Source organism: Eriocheir sinensis, chromosome 51 (assembly GCF_024679095.1).
Source record: "Eriocheir sinensis breed Jianghai 21 chromosome 51, ASM2467909v1, whole genome shotgun sequence".
NCBI lineage: Eukaryota > Metazoa > Arthropoda > Malacostraca > Decapoda > Varunidae > Eriocheir > Eriocheir sinensis.
In genome coordinates this window covers 12,214,587-12,232,235 of record NC_066559.1, presented here as the reverse complement: position 1 = coordinate 12,232,235, position 17,649 = coordinate 12,214,587, and the positions used below count along the sequence as shown (strand labels likewise).

The following is a 17,649-nucleotide window of genomic DNA, read 5'->3' as shown; positions in this document are numbered from 1 at the left end:
TAAATATCCACAAGCCATGGGAGCGCCTGGGTTAACTAAGGAAGCGATTGGGTACAGCACACACTTCCTCCAGTCAGCTAATTCACTTATATCTTTAAAACGAAATAGTGTCTTGTCCTTGGTGAACTGAACGTCCCAGTGCAACACAATATTTTACCATCTTCACGGTTTACAGAACCAAGTGCTTTTTGTACTTTTGGGGCCAATTATTTACCAGACTGGAGGGCTTACTGTGTACAGAAAGAATTGGAGTGGCTGAGAACCATCGATTAAATATACCAAGTGATGGAATTTATGAAAGGGAAAGATTCCTTCTCTTCATTCTAATCTTCCTGCTTTCCTTATTAAATTTGTCATTTCACATAAAATTTATTACTACTATATGTCCTACTTGGTGCTCTTTCTCATATATCAATTTACTCATTATATCAATCATATTTCCCACTTGATACTCTCTACCTCTCATAAATTTATTCACTGTAGCAATCAGCAGTTTATCTTTAACTCAATCATTTTGTTAACCCGGTAGCAGCGACAGGCCAAATTTGTGGCTTCACCGTGTAGCAGCGACGGGCCAAATATGTGGCTTCACCGTGTAGCAGCGACGGGCCAAATTTGTGGCTTCACCGTGTAGCAGCGACGGGCCAAATTTGTGCCATTTTATAAACCCCCCAAAATAGATGATATATAATCTGATCACAAATGCTTTGATATATATTATGAAATGGTTTGTGTGAGGGGTGATTTTTTCTCATTTTTCTCGCTTGGAGGGACCATTAAGAAACATACATGATCCCCGCTGCTACCGGGTTAATATTCCAGCATTCCCTCTTCTCTACGAACATATCTAACTGACACTCCTCCATCCTTACAGGAAGTGAATGCACTCATGACTGGGGTGACAGTGGTTGACCTGAGCAAGCGGAAGCCAGCGTCCATCCCAACGACTGCCACTGCTGATCCAGCCCATCACCTCATATTCCAGAACAACAAACTAAACTCACTCCGTACCCAAATTGCTGTTCTTCAGGTAAACACTTGAAACATTTTATTATGCTTACAAAAAATGGTTTTATAGTAAGGATAAAATGAATTTAGTAATTTGTAAGCAGCCCATTTAAAGCAGATCTTGCTTTTTGGGCAGCATGTATATGATTTTTTTAGTTTAGTCGCCAATAGACATACATATGTAAAAAAAAATCATTACATAATACATATTTACCCCTCATAGTATGTAAAAAAAAATTCATTGCATAATACATATTTACCCCTCATAGAACATAATAATCTACTCATATACATTAGATACAGGTAGCTTTATCGATACTGAACAAGAATATACTGTTTATAATGTTTCTTAAATGTATGCAATGTTGGTAATAGTTGAATGTGATTTGGCACAGAATTCCAAATTTTAGGACCAGAATAAGCTAGAGAGTGTTGGAAGACTGACAGGTTATATTGTGGAACACGAAGATATTCACGGGTGCGGGTGGTATGTTCATCCTTCACCAAAATATGACATTCTTATTTACATAGCTAAGGAAAATCATTTAATTTCTTATAAAATAATGAAACATTCTCATTCACTTAACAATTACTGTAGAGTCCTTCATGGTCACAGAGAGAGATATCAGTGAGCAATGCCTGGTTGTGAATTTCCAAATTTCATTTGAAATGCCCACCTACATCACAGCCCAGGACCACTCATTTCAACGGAGTAGTTATATGCATTTCTTCATTTATTTCTTCCTTTCTTTATACATTAACCTTTCATAAACAGCCTCATTTTCTGTAGAAATATCCATTTTTCATTGTCACAGGTTAAAAATACAGGCCTACATAGTGCCAAAAAAAAATCTTAACAGCATTTCCAGATTTTAGTGTTTCAAAGACAGTTAAGTTTGGGAAATCAAGAGTCAGGTCTACTTCTGGAAGTGAACCGGACTTTACTGACTCTTCTGTCCAATTTATAAGATATAAAGAGGACAGAAGAGTCAGTAAAGTCCAGTTCACTTTCAGAAATACACTCAGCCCTCGATTTCCTGAACTGTTAACCCCTTCAACATGAGAACTCGCATACTGCGTCCTTGCATGCCCCGTACCATGTCCGAGGATGCGTATACAGGAAACTCTCGATTTACGCGAGTATTGCATCCTTGAAGAGGTCGCGTAAATCAAAAACAACGTAAATCAAACAAGAGGTAGGTTTCTGTTGAAAAATAAATATTCACTTCATTTAGTGGAGAGAGAGAGAGAGAGAATATCCGTATCACCGAGATATCCACCCAATCACTCAGTCTCAGCCTCACTCGCGTGAGGAAGAAATGAGGGACACCATGAGCGACTGGCTAGTATTGGTACCGGTACCGAGCAGTCTGGTACTGGTACCTGCCCACCCCTATTGTTGAGTAGCGTGGCGGGAAGAACTGAGCTCAACTGTGTGGCCGCGGCGCCGTGTGAGTCCAGTTGCGTGAGACATATGGTGGCCACTCCATAAAATATCGCGTATAAGTGGAAAAAACGTGTAAATTAAACATTTATTTTGATTTTGGACCCTGCGTTATTTTAAAAACGCGTATACCAAACTCGCGTAAATCGAGAGTTACCTGTACTGCATCCTGGCTCGCTTTAGCCAGCATATGAGTTATTTCTTCACGGATATTGTACGATAGTTTTCTGGATGTAGGTCGTATATGATACGGTGTCTTATTTGACTTTCAACATTATTATTGTGTAAGAACGTAAGTGTGTCTTTCGCGCATTTGTACTTCACAGTTACAATCAATTCTAACAGAAAATAACAAAAATAAAGAGAAAGAAATGCTATACAGTAAACCCCACTTAAGTCGGACCCAGATAAGCCGGATATCGGATTAGTCGGACACTTTTTTTTTTTTTTTTTTTTTTTTTTTTTTAACATTCTATCCCGAGTGCACTGGTCGGCATTTTTTGCCCTTTGATTGAATAATTTTAAGCCACTCGGCTTGTATACTGGCTAAAATACCCCTGGGGTGCGTTTGAGAGAGCAACTCAGGCCTCCCGGACCGCCCCGGGTCCTCTCAAACGCGTGACGCCGCAGCCCGAGTTGCCAACTCGGACCGCCCGCTGCAGCTCGGTTTGGAGAGGTGGAGCAAGGCGCTCCACCTCTCCAAACCGAGCTGCAGCGGGCTGTGATGAAGTCATGAGCAAATATGGCGGCCCAAACAAACACATATAAGTGTTTCCACTGCATTTCAGCTCTCTGTGCCACCATAACCACTGCAGCTTCCTTTTCATCCTCTGTTGCAAGGAGCTCGTCGGCCAGAACAGCTAGTGATGCATGTTTAAATATCGTCAGAAAGATCAGCAGACATCATTTTGCTGCCAGAACAGCAAGTAAACGTCCTCAGAAGATCAGCAGATGCCATTTTGCTGCCAGAACAGCAAGTAAACGTCCTCAGAAGATCAGCAGATACCATTTTGCTGCCAGAACAGCAAGTAAACGTCCTCAGAAGATCAGCAGATGCCATTTTGCTGCCAGAACAGCAAGTAAACGTCCTCAGAAGATCAGCAGATGCCATTTTGCTGCCAGAACAGCAAGTAAACGTCCTCAGAAGATCAGCAGATACCATTTTGCTGCCAGAACAGTTAGTAAACGTCCTCAGAAGATCAGCAGATGCCATTTTGCTGCCAGAACAGCAAGTAAACGGGAGGGCCTGCATGCAGCTCTTTCCCCGCACACTCTGAGCATGCACGAGCAGTCTCACCTCCTGATTGGTGCGAGGATTCTCGCCTCATGATTGGCCGCCTTCTCATCAGCTGATACATGTAAAGATAATAACAATAATGATAATAATAATGCTCCCTTCCTTCACTGTCCTCCCTGTCACTGCATCACCCACCCCTCACTCCCTTCCTCCACTGTCCTCCCTGTCACCGCATCACCCACCCCTCACTCCCTTCCTCCACTGTCCTCCCTGTCACTGCATCACCCTACTCACTCCCTTCCTCCACTGTCCTCCCTGTCACTGCATCACCCACCCCTCACTCCCTTCCTCCACTGTCCTCCCTGTCACTGCATCACCCACCCCTCACTCCCTTCCTCCACTGTCCTCCCTGTCACTGCATCACCCACCCCTCACTCCCTTCCTCCACTGTCCTCCCTGTCACTGCATCACCCACCCCTCACTCCCTTCCTTCACTGTCCTCCCTGTCACTGCATCACCCACCCTCACTCCCTTCCTCCACTGTCCTCCCTGTCACTGCATCACCCACCCCTCACTCCCTTCCTCCACTGTCCTCCCTGTTACTGCATCACCCACCCTCACTCCCTTCCTCCACTGTCCTCCCTGTCACCGCATCACCCACCCCTCACTCCCTTCCTCCACTGTCCTCCCTGTTACTGCATCACCCACCCCTCACTCCCTTCCTCCACTGTCCTCCCTGTCACTGCATCACCCACCCCTCACTCCCTTCCTCCACTGTCCTCCCTGTCACTGCATCCCCCACCCCACTCCCTTCCTCCACTGTCCTCCCTGTCACTGCATCACCCCCCCCACACTCCCTTCCCTCCACTGTCCTCCCTGTCACTGCATCACCCACCCCTCACTCCTTCCTCCACTGTCCTCCCTGTCACTGCATCACCCACCCCTCACTCCCTTCCTCCACTGTCCTCCCTGTCACCGCATCACCCACCCCTCACTCCCTTCCTCCACTGTCCTCCCTGTCACCGCATCACCCACCCCTCCTCCCTTTCCTCCACTGTCCTCCCTGTCACTGCATCACCCACCCCTCACTCCCTTCCTCCACTGTCCTCCCTGTCACTGCATCACCCACCCTCACTCCCTTCCTCCACTGTCCTCCCTGTCACTGCATCACCCACCCCTCACTCCCTTCCTTCACTGTCCTCCCTGTCACTGCATCACCCACCCCTCACTCCTTCCTCCACTGTCCTCCCTGTCACTGCATCACCCACCTCACTCCCTTCCTCCACTGTCCTCCCTGTTACTGCATCACCCACCCCTCACTCCCTTCCTCCACTGTCCTCCCTGTCACTGCATCACCCACCCCTCACCCCTTCCTCCACTGTCCTCCCTGTCACTGCATCACCCACCCCTCACTCCCTTCCTCCACTGTCCATCCTGTCACCGCATCACCCACCCTCACTCCCTTCCTCCACTGTCCTCCCTGTCACTGCATCACCCACCCCTCACTCCCTTCCTCCACTGTCCTCCCTGTCACTGCATCACCCACCCCTCACTCCCTTCCTCCACTGTCCTCCCTGTCACTGCATCACCCACCCCTCACTCCCTTCCTCCACTGTCCTCCCTGTCACGGCATCCCCCACCCTCACTCCCCTTCCTCCACTGTCCTCCCTGTCACCGCATCACCCACCCCTCACTCCCTTCCTCCACTGTCCTCCCTGTCACTGCATCACCCACCCTCACTCCTTCCTCCACTGTCCTCCCTGTCACCGCATCACCCACCCCTCACTCCCTTCCTCCACTGTCCTCCCTGTCACTGCATCACCCACCCCTCACTCCCTTCCTCCACTGTCCTCCCTGTCACTGCATCACCCACCCCTCACTCCCTTCCTCCACTGTCCTCACTGTCAGTGCATCTCCCACCCTCACTCCCTTCCTCCACTGTCCTCCCTGTCACTGCATCACCCACCCCTCACTCCCTTCCTCCACTGTCCTCCCTGTCACCGCATCACCCACCCCTCACTCCCTTCCTCCACTGTCCTCCCTGTCACTGCATCACCCACCCCTCACTCCCTTCCTCCACTGTCCTCCCTGTCACCGCATCACCCACCCCTCACTCCCTTCCTCCACTGTCCTAACTGTCAGTGCAGTGCAGTGACAGGGAGGACAGTGGAGGAAGGGAGCATTATTATTATCATTATTGTTATTATCTTTACATGTATCAGCTGATGAAATGTTTACATGTATCAGCTGATGAGAAGGCGGCCAATCATGAGGCGAGAATCCTCGCACCAATCAGGAGGTGAGACTGCTCGTGCATGCTCAGAGTGTGCGGGGAAAGAGCTGCATGCAGGCCCCCCCTAGTAAACGTCCTCAGAAGATCAGCGGACGCCATTTTGCTGCCAGTGAGATGCTGTTACCATAGCTACGACGAGGCTTAACTGAGAGGCGCACAAAAGCGTTCAATAGAGGGGTCCGGGTTGCTGGGCACCCGGGGTGGCCCGAGTCACTCTCTCAAATGCACCCCTGATAGCTCTTAGGCCCCTTTCACACGAGCGGTTTCTGCCGCTGCGGCACATGCCGGACGGTTTAGCTTTACATTGACTCCTATGGATGCGTTCACACGAAGCCGGAGCGGCAGGACTGCCACTCCAGCAGCCGCACCCTGCCAGACTGCCAGCAAGACCGCAGCGGCAGATGCCGCACAACAGTTTCGGTGGTCATGTGTTTGCCGTGTGTGGCGAGGGATAGTTGTCTGTCAACACTGGGAGGAAGGGCACGCGACCACTTTGTCTACATCATTTGAAAAGCTGGTATGCACTATATTTTTCATCTGATGAACTTTCAATTAATATATATTGGGGAGGCGGTGGCTGAATCGACAGAGTAATAGCACCGCGTTCAGGAGGACGCGAGTTCAATCCCCGCCCGGTGCCACCAAGCTGGGATTTTTCAGCCGCCGCCGAGTGGCTTAAAACTACCCACATGCTGTCCAGAAGACCACCTACCAACCCGGACTCTAGATTCTAGGATCAAAGATGAGCTCCGGGAGGGCAGCATGAGCCAATGCAAGATGGCGCCACTATAAACACTCGCCTGCGCCAGAACGGGCTGGGCCAACCATCAGGACCCACCGGGAAGAAGCCTACCGGCGCTTTAGGCCGCGACGTAAAAAAAATAAATAAAAAAAAAAAATATATATATATATATATATATATATATATATATATATATATATATATATATATATATATATATATTGAAAATGTAAGTGTCTTACATATTAATTCTGTATACCTCTGTACAACAAACATCTGCATTTAAATTTCCGGGTTATGGCTAATTAAAAATTACCATGACACAGAGCTGCTGATCTCCGAGATTGAAAGACGCCCTTGTTTGTGGGATCCCTCAAGAGAAAATTACAAATATGACTGAAGGAGATACCGAAGTGGATGCGGCAGACACCGCACTTGACCACAGATGTCCAGGTGCCACGCGGCTGCCGCTCCCCAGAGCGGCAGAAACCGTTCGTGTGAAAGGGCATGCGGCAGAAACCGTTCTTGTGAAAGGGCATGTGGCTGCCGCTCCGGCATGTGCTGGAGCGGCAGAAACCGCTCGTGTGAAAGGGGCCTTACATCGTCCAAGTCATTTGAGGAGTTATCCGAGTCATTTGAATTGTCTGAGCCGTTGGAGACACGAAACAGGCGCGTGTGCCACGGCACTGCCGGCGCCAAGATCAGTGTTTACACAGTTGACTTAGCAAGTGCGTGGCAGTGTCTCCCTCAGCTTTCGCTCGTTCTGTAGCCCTTATTGTTGCCTTTGTAATTCTACCATGGCTTCTAAGGGCAAGACTGTGTCTTCCACGTCAGTTAGGAAACTGAAGATGCTGTCGGTGGCAGACAAAATGGCTGTTATACAAGACCTTGAGAGAGGTGTGAGCCATGCTGAGCTCATGGTGCGGTACGTGTGTGTACGCCGCGTGTGTATGTGTGTGCGCGCGCCATGTATGTAGTACGTATATACGTAATGCATTACACAGACCATTTTAACTGTTAGTGGTAACAGGCGTGCAAAATGTGAAAAAATAAATCCCTCGGGTAACTCGGATTTTTGGATAACTCGGATTGGCCTTCCTCCCAATTGGTCCAACTTATGCGGGGTATACTGTATGTGTATTTGTGTGGAGTTCCTCTTCCCTAGAGTTGCCAAGTGGCTGGCTAGTGCATTGTCTCACCACCGCCTTGGCTCTGGGACACGGGTTCGCGCGGGAGCTGCGGCCTCCCCTCCCTGCCTCCCCCTCACACCCATCTCACTATCTCTGTTTTCTTTCTTTCTTCCTTCCTACCTCCTCCCTGCAATGTGTGTGTGTGTGTGTGTGTGTGTGTGTGTGTGTGTGTGTGTGTGTGTGTGTGTGTTTACCTATTTGTACTTACTAATTTGTAGTCTACCAGGCCCGAGCTAAGTTTTAATAGTCCCGTCTCCATATCTACATTTATCCAGTGTGTGTGTGAGAGAGAGAGAGAGAGAGAGAGAGAGAGAGAGAGAGAGAGAGAGAGAGAGAAATCAACAAGTTACAGCTTGATTCTGCTGACACTATGACCAAAGTGCTTATCTCCCTCTCCCTGTATCTCGATCTCTCCCATCTACGTATGTGTGTGTGTAATTCACCACCATGGCCTGATCACGTGTTGGACTCGTTATCGCCAGCAGGTACTACTGTGTGTGTGTGTGTGTGTGTGTGTGTGTGTGTGAGAGAGAGAGAGAGAGAGAGAGAGAGAAATAGGCTGCTCTCTCTCTCTCTCTCTCTCTCTCTCCCCCCGTATCAGTGAGGTGTCAATGTTTGACCCCCCCTCTCTCTCTCTCTCTCTCTCTCTCTCTCTCTCTCTCTCTCTCTCTCTCTCTCTCTCTCTCTCTCTCTCTCTCTCTCTCTCTCTCTCTCTCTCTCTCTCTCTCTCTCTCTCTCTCTCTCTCTCTCTCTCTCTCTCTCTCTCTCTCTCTCTCTCTCTCTCTCTCTCTCTCTCTCTCTCTCTCTCTCTCTCTCTCTCTCTCTCTCTCTCTCTCTCTCTCTCTCTCTCTCTCTCTCTCTCTCTCTCTCTCTCTCTCTCTCTCTCTCTCTCTCTCTCTCTCTCTCTCTCTCTCTCTCTCTCTCTCTCTCTCTCTCTCTCTCTCTCTCTCTCTCTCTATCTCTCTCTCTCTCTCTCTCTCTCTCTCTCTCTCTCTCTCTCTCTCTCACACACACACACACACACACACACACACACACACACACACACACACAGGAGAATGGGATGTTGCATTCCTTATTTTTCTGACCTCAAGGTGGCAACCCTAACTGAGACTATTCCCATTGTTTTCCTCTTTGAGCACTCTCGTCTTGCAGCAAATAAAGGGAACCCACACTCATGTCTTTGACTTAAAAAAAAAAAAAAAACGCCAGTCCTCTTCGAAAGACCGACTTGGTCAGCTAGGCTGACATCAGCTAATAGAGTCGGTCAGTCGGCATCCTCCCCTCCCCTTCATGAGCTGTCCACTGGCAAAGGTCTGTGGTTTCTCCTCGGAGAGACGTTTGACCTCGACGGCCGCCATATACCCCGGATCCCCACCCTTGAGGTGGCGACAAATTAAAAAAAAAAAAAAAAAATACAAACAAGATGCTTGTATATCGTCACTGCTTGTAAACCAAGGGATGTTTTGTGATTTTTTTTTGCTCGTAAATTAAAATACTCATGAACCGAGGTTTGACTGTATTAGTAATAGTAGTAGTAGTAGTAGTAGTAGTAGTAGTAGTACAGGTTGAGAATCCCTTATCCGAAATATCTGGGACCGAAGGTGTTGCACATAACAGCTGTACGTGGTGGAACCTTCTCATCACTTTGTGGAATTTTCCATTTGTGATGCGTCATGTCAACATTAAAAAAACTTTTGTATTTTAGAGGTTTTCGGATTTTGGAATTTCGGGTAAAGGATTCTCAAACTGTAGTAGTAGTAGTAGTAGTAGTAGTAGTAGTAGTAGTAGTAGGAGGAGTAACTTCATAACAAAGAGTCACTGCAGTAGTAGTAGTAGGCTGCATGCTTCCCTCAGCCTTATCTTGTAAGTTATCTACACTCCTATTCTCGGCTAGTCACTTTCATGATTTAATTTACTTACATCTTTCTTTGCTTTCTTTTCCACCCTGTTTATCAGTTTATTTTTATTTTATTTTGTCCTCAAAAATGTGACAAAGACAAGCCACATGTATGCTTTATAGTGTTTGAAGGGAAACTGAGTCATTTGCTACATTATAGCATTAACAGTACACTGAGCCGTATTATGTGTATGTATTGTACATTTTCCACAGTTAGTGAGAGGGATCTATAAAGCTCAAAATCAGACACAAAAAATTAAGCATGCTAATTTTATGTCGTTGTAGAGAAGTAAAGCTACATCTCACTCACCTTGCGATGTCCGAGGCTAGGGGCCTTCGTTCAAACATCAGGACGAGGACAACCACATATTTCCATATAGACACCACATGTATTTTATTTTATTTTATTTATTTGTTTATTTATTTTTTACAGCAGAGGAGACAGTGCAAGGGCATAAAAAAAAAAATATGAAAAAAAAGACCACTACTTACTGCTCCTAAATAGAGTAGAGTGGCCAAAAAGAGAAATCAGTTTCGGGAGGAGAGGTGTCCTGATACCCTCCTCTTGAAAGAGTTCAAGTCGTAGGCAGGAGGAAATACAGATGAGGGAAGATCATTCCAGAGTTTACCAGCATGAGGGATGAAAGAGTGATGCTGGTTAACTCTTGCATAAGGGGTTTGGAGAGTATAAGGATGAGCTTGATCAGAAAGTCGTGTGAGGCAGGGCCGCAGGAGGGGAGGAAGCATGCAGTTAGCAAGTTCAGAAGAGCAGTCAGCGTGAAAATATCGATAGAAGATAGAAAGAGAGGCAACATCGCGACGGAATTTAAGAGGTAGAAGACTATCAGTAAGAGGAGGAGAGCTGATGAGAGAGAGAGATCCACCTCAGGGGTAGGTATGTTCAGCTAGCCAGGTCGGTGAAGAAGAACACCCACCTAGCAAAAAGAAATTATGAGATTAGGGTAGACAACGCGGCCAAGAGCAATCCCAAGGGCTTCTTCAAATTGTACAGGACGAAAACAAGGGACAGAATTGGACCGTTGAAAACAAACACGGGTGAGCTCGTTGAGAATGGAGAAGATATGAGCCAAATGATGAATAACTATTTCCTCTCAGTTTTCACGCAGGAAAATCTAACAACCATTCCGGAGAGAGTTCAGATATATGAGGGTGACGAGAACGACAAGTTGAGGGATATGATCATCACTAGGCAAGTAGTCCAGGATGAGATTGGTAGGTTGAAGAAAAACAAATCGCCGGGCCCAGACGAAGTATTCCCAAGGGTTCTGAAAGAGTGCAAGGAAGTCCTTAGTGGCCCTCTTGCCGATATCTTTAAGATGTCGGTAAATTCTGGGTATGTGCCCAATCAATGGAAAGTAGCTAATGTGACGCCGATTTTCAAAAAGGGAGACAAGTCAGCCACCTCAAACTATCGCCCAATTAGCTTAACATCAGTTGTAGGAAAGATGTTAGAGTCAATTATAGCCCGGAGCATTCGGGACCATCTAGAAAAGCATAATTTAATTCATGATTCACAACATGGGTTCACAAAGGGTAGGTCTTGCCTTACTAACCTGTTGTCCTTCTACACTAAAGTAATCGAGGCGGTTGACAGAGATGAAAACTATGACATATTATATCTAGATTTCAGTAAAGCGTTCGACAAAGTCCCTCATCACCGGCTATTAGTAAAATTACAGGCTCACGCCGTAGATGGGAAAGTTTTGAACTGGATCAGGGTGTGGCTTAGTGGTAGGAAGCAGAGAGTGCAAATCAATGGTAGGAAATCTGAATGGGGCAGTGTTACGAGTGGAGTCCCACAGGGGTCAGTGCTGGGTCCTCTGCTTTTTATTATTTACATCAATGACTTGGACACAGGAATTAGTAGCGATGTCAGTAAGTTCGCAGATGATACCAAGATCGGTAGAGTAATCCAATCAGACAGCGACGCTACCGTTCTCCAGGATGAGCTTGACAGACTATATGATTGGGCGAGGAAGTGGCAGATGGAATTCAATGTCGGGAAGTGTAGCATTTTGAGTGTAGGTAGGAATAACCCCTCACACAATTACTCCTTAAATGACACTCCTCTAAGCAGGTCTGGGCGTGAGAGAGACTTAGGAGCCCTAGTGAGCGCTGACCTCCGTCCTAGGGCTCAATGCATTCAGGCTAAAAATCGGGCAAACAAAGTACTTGGTTTCATCTCAAGGAGCGTGAGCAATAGGAGCACTGAAGTCATCCTCAAATTTTACTTAGCACTAGTTCGACCTCATGTCAATTATGCAGTTCAGTTCTGGTCCCCCTATTATAGAATGGATATCAAGATGTTAGAATCTGTACAGAGGAGGATGACAAAGATGATTCAGGGAGTGAGAAACTTGCCTTATGAAGACAGGCTGAAGCACTTAAATCTACACTCTCTAGAAAGGCGAAGGTTGCGAGGAGACTTGATCGAAGTTTATAAATGGATGAAGGGATTTAATATAGGGGATGTCAATAAAATTTTGAGAGTGAAAGAGCCAGGTAGGACGCGTGGCAATGGTTTTAAGTTAGACAAATTCAGATTCAACAAAGACATAGGCAAGAATTGGTTCACCAATAGAGTGGTGGACGAATGGAACAGGCTTGGGAGCCATGTTGTGGGTGCCAATACCGTAGATACATTCAAGAAGAGGTTAGATAAAGCCATGGATGGTGAGGTAAGGTGGGGTTGAGTGTACAGGAGCTGCCTTGTATAGGCCAACTGGCCTCTTGCAGACTCTTTACGTTCTTATGTTCATATGACTCCACTCTGTCCAGAAGAGCTGTGTGAGTGGAGCCCCCCCACACGTGAGATGCATACTCCATACATGTACTCCATACATGTATGGTGGAGTCTACTCCCATTTAGTATATTATAGACCTACACAAGTAGAGATGGCTGCTGAGCTCAAAATTACACCAAAATTTTATTGGCATACTTACATGTCACAGCCTTTGAACCCATCACTAATGATGCACCAGCACGTCACCCAATTTCTAAAGTTGAACGGACTTTTTCTGTATTTTGAACTGAAAATACAATGGTCTGTCTGCATGACATGATTTTAGAATTTTGTATCTTAATGTTTTTAAAATTATTGTTGTCAGCAGTCTTAAAACATTTTATACAACACCATCCACCTAGAGAAAATACAATAAAAGTAATATACATAAAGTTTCAGAAACTTTATAAAAATTTGCATAAAATATAAATGGTAGATATAAGTTCTATCAAGATTGTGTTTTGTCTAAATCAGTCTCTGAATACACATAAATTTACCAGTACAAAATGTTGACTCAGAAGCAATACACAAGTTTGTCTTCTTTGAAAGTTAATATGAGTATCAGTGATAGATTGAGGGTATGTGATTTGGTTGCTGTGGTGATGACAGCCTGTCAGTTCATCTGAAGACCAGTTACAAACTGCCTTGTCACCATCTCCCTCTGACCAGCCCTTATTCTCTCTTGCTCCAGGATGAAATAACCCGTGCCCTTGCACTCACTAAACCTGGAGGAAGTGTTGCCACTGCCTTTTCTGCTTTTCCATCCCCACAGCTCACTAAGGTAAGTGAAGAAGGGAAGAAGATACAATATGACCTGCTTCAGCCTCACATCCCTAGAATGTACTTTTCAGAGAGCCTTAAAAGCTGCAAACAGATCATCTCATCATATCACGTTTGCAAAAAATATAGAGTAAAATAATGTGAAAATTACAAAATCATAACTGAATATATATTTTTAAGAATGTACTTGACTATACACAGGTCTTGAGTGAACAAGAACTAGTGCAGGTGGGGCGAGTGAGGGTGCCAGGGGATGTCCCAGGCAACCCAGAGCCTGTTCAAGTTGTCCTTCAACGAGACCATCTTATGACCCTTCACCTGCGTCTTCTGAAATAGAGAAATACTTCTCAACCCTTTAATCTAATGTGGTCTCAGATAACATATATCACTGTTTTAACCCAGTAGCAGCGACGGGCCAAATTTGTGGCTTTACCGCCTATCAGCGATGGGCCAAATTTTTGCCTTGACACAAACCCCAAAAAATAGAGGATGCATAAACTGATCCTAAATGCATTGATATATAATTGTATAATGATTTGTGTGAGTGATAATTTTTTCTCATTAATTCGCTTAGAGGAGCCTTTCAGAAACAGATCCCCGCAGCTACTGGGTTAAACACATAATATGAAGAGCAACCACTGTGTAGAAATGATCTATTTATCAAGGCAAAGGGCAGAAGGATTATCCAGATTTTCTGTTTTAACCCATGCCCAGAGCTTTCTTGAATTGGGATAAGTAATACAGGCTATTGTTTGATATATTTTTGCATATTCTAAAAATGAATATTCATTTATTGATACAAATGGAATGGCAATGGGTGAGACCAAGGGGTTTATCATATGCACTTTTTGCTGTCACTTTTATTTATCTTGGCCAATTTCTTTACTAGGCAGATGTGTGGATCATTGAATGGATATACAGAAGCCCCCCGCCGTTCACGGGTACAGGTAACTCTCGATTTACGCGAGTATTGTGTCCTTGAAGAGGTTGCGTAAATCAAAAACAATGTAAATCAAACAAGAGGTAGGTTTGTACCTTTATTGCCTACTGTATCACTCTGACTCCTCTCCCTCTCATGGTTCCTCCTCTGGCTGCCCTTCCCCTTATGGTAGCACAGCAGCGAGAGTGTTGTTGTTGTTGAGTAGTGTGGCAGCGTGGGTACTGTATTGTTGTTCAAGTGGCGTGCGGGAAGAAATGAGCTCAGCTGTGTGGCCGCGGCGCCGTGTGAGTCCAATTGTGTGAGACATCTGGTGGCCGCCACTCCATAAAATATCGTGTATAAGTGAAAAAAACGTTTAAAATAAAAATTTATTTGGATTTTGGACCCCACGTTATTTCAAAAATGCGTAAACCAAACTTGCGTAAATCGAGAGTTACCTGTATTTGGTTCCGCAAGATTCCCGTGATCCATGAATCCACGATCGCCGGGATTATAATCAAATAGGGAAAATAGGGTTTCATTCTACCATCTCGATCGAATAAAAAAAAAAAAGATTTCTAAGGCATTTCTAATCATTGTTATATAGTTCTACATACACATAAATCACGAATTAAATAAGGACTGTAATAATTTAACACTCACGTCCAGGCAAGGGGTAATGTAGGCTCTGTTTTTCCCTATATATCTTGTGTTTAAGCTAGTATTGCCGCTGTCCTGGTGATCTTGTCTGATGTGATGGTTGGTTGTGTTATTTAATGCCCTGACCCGCCTAGTAAGCAAGAGTGAGTGTGTAAAGGTTCATGGCCTCACCGTCCTCGCTGCGGCCGCCATCTTGTTTGTTTTGCTCCGGGTACACCAGTGTTGCCAGATCATCGTACTTAGCACAGTATATTCCATTTCCTGACCCATAACTATTGCATAAAACATCCCTAATTAACGTTTTTAACAATAACTTTAACTGAATATCGTTATTAGTGCTGGGACAGCGTTGCCAAGCTTGGAAGACCCGAAAAGCATCTATGTGTATCATACTTAAGGATTATTTTGCTTACTTTAACACTGTAATGTTCGGTTTGGGAGGGAAAGAGATGTAAAGTTATTCCAGTTTTATTAATTATGTTTTCTGTGTCCCAGATTAATGAGTTTTCACTACAGTCCACGTAGGATCACTGTGGTTCTTAACCACCATGATCCTGTCAGCCAAACGTCAGACCCACAGGGAAATATGTAGTGCGAATAGCACTGTGGCCTTCCGTGCATGAATATGACACTTAAATCGAATTTTGATGTTTAGAAAGCAAAAATAAGTACCGTATTTTGCAGCGTATAACACGCACCTTTTTCACTTAAAAAAATGCCAGAAAGTTACCCCTGCGCAGTATACGCCGAAGGTACAAATTTTGATTTTTTTTCTCTGCCTTTTTCCGCCGTAATTTTAAAGTTTGCACAAGGTTTTATGGGTCAATGTGACTCGTAGACTGCCACACAACTCCGTGCGATTCTCATATGAGCGTAACTCACTTCCTTTATGACAACTAAGTAAATACAGGGAAGGGGAAAGGGAGGAGACAGACAGTGTGAGTGTTAAAGAAATAAAGATAGAGGATGTAAGAATGGAGAACAAGGAAAAGGAGTGGAGGAACAGGGAGAGATAGTATGAAAACAAGGAGAAAGGAGAAGGGTGTGGGGAGGGAGGAGCAGAAGGGAAAGTCAGGTCAGGGCTTTGGTCAGGACATGACCTGACTCAGGTCAGGGATTAGGACATGATATGACCTGACTCAGGTCAGGGCTTAGGGTCAGGACATGACCTGACTCTCCCTTCTGCTCCTCCCTCCCCACACCCTTCTCATTTCCCCTTTGTGTGTGTGTAATTCACCTCTTGGTCTGCTGTGGGTCTCTCTCGAGACAGCCAGCCATTTCCCTATGGAGGAGCACAGAGCTCGTAGTACCGATCTTTGGGTAGCACTGAGACCGCTCACACACAACACACTGCAACAACGAGGTCACAACTCCTTGCCTGACGTCACGTACCTACTCACTGCTAGGTGAACAGGGGCTACACGTGAAAGAAGATAAACCCAACTTATCTTCACCTGGCCAGGGAATCGAACCCGTCCTTCTGGTTATGAGGTAGACGCTATATCCACTGAGCTACCGGGCCGTGTAGTGTGTGTGTGTGTGTGTGTATTTACCTAGTTGTGACATACGGGAAAAGAGCTACACTCGCGGTCCCGTCTCCATATCCCCTCTTGTCCAACTTTTCCTTAAAATTGTGGTCTTAAAGTTTAGGGTGCACGGTATACACTGGAGCACGTTATACGCCGCAAAATACAGTGTTTCCTTTTGAAAGAGACAGTCCCGTACATCCACCCCAAGATCCAGCTCCAGGGACAGTTTCTTTGTTTACATTGCGCTATGTTCGAGCTGGGCACTACAGACCGTGTATACGCTAGTTTTCATCCGCGTTCGGCGGGGGGTGTCGCAAATACCTTACCCGCATATAAGCGAATCCGTGAATAGTGAGGCCGTGAGCGGCGGGGCCTTCTGGACTTTTGTTCCACCATTAAATTGTATGTGAATAGAATTAACATTCTGAAATGTTACTGTAAGTGTTGAATACTTAGTGAGCAACATATGTACAGTAAACTCCCCATTACCCATAATAAAGACCAAAACATTTTCCAGGTGTGTTTGCTTTATTACTATAATGTATTATATTGCCAAACTAAGCAGCAGCATCCAAGTGGACTTGTCCCTCCAGAACGTATAAAATCTATTACACTTTTCTGTATTCCATACAGTTTAGTTAGAAATACTGATAATTTTGTCCCTGTAAAATCAATCAGGAGGGCCATATGGGGGGGGGGGGGGGGCATCACCTTGCCTACCTCATAGCACCAAACTCAGGAATCTCTTCAGGCAAGTCTCCATGCAGGCTCCCTTCCCTGCCTGAGTACCTCATGACAGGTTCCACTGACTTGCTCAAGTCACAAACTTTGTGGGTGTCCTCTTGCCCTCCACTCTGGATTGTCTACAGAATATTGTTTACAGAATCCACTCAGTGAGCAGGATTGACTTCTGAGTAGCGTGCCACATACCTGGAGTTGGTGTTCACGGACTATGCGAGTACAGTAAAACCCCTAGTAACTAGTAACCCCAGGGAATCAGAGGTGCCAGATAAATGGAACTTTCGGATACTTGGGGTACATAATGAAAGATCCCCATTAAATTTCATTAAATCAATCATGTTTACACAGGTACTATACTCAGAGATGCATTTGCCTACAAGTATGTATGTATGTACTTACTGA

General features: G+C 45.5%; 1 protein-coding gene across 5 annotated transcripts in view; it reads left to right on the top strand.

Moving 5' to 3' along the window:
- The window catches only part of LOC126982751 (dynactin subunit 1-like), a 145,763-nt gene extending 128,745 nt beyond the window's left edge, over positions 1–17,018 (top strand). For all 5 annotated transcript variants that reach the window (XM_050835075.1, XM_050835079.1, XM_050835076.1 and 2 more), the window contains 3 exons: positions 875–1,030; positions 13,310–13,399; positions 13,600–17,018. In XM_050835075.1, the coding sequence (XP_050691032.1) occupies positions 875–1,030; positions 13,310–13,399; positions 13,600–13,734 (381 nt within the window). In that variant the 3' untranslated portion in view covers positions 13,735–17,018. The remainder of the gene's footprint in view (positions 1–874; positions 1,031–13,309; positions 13,400–13,599) is intronic.
- Positions 17,019–17,649: the final 631 nt, after the last annotated feature.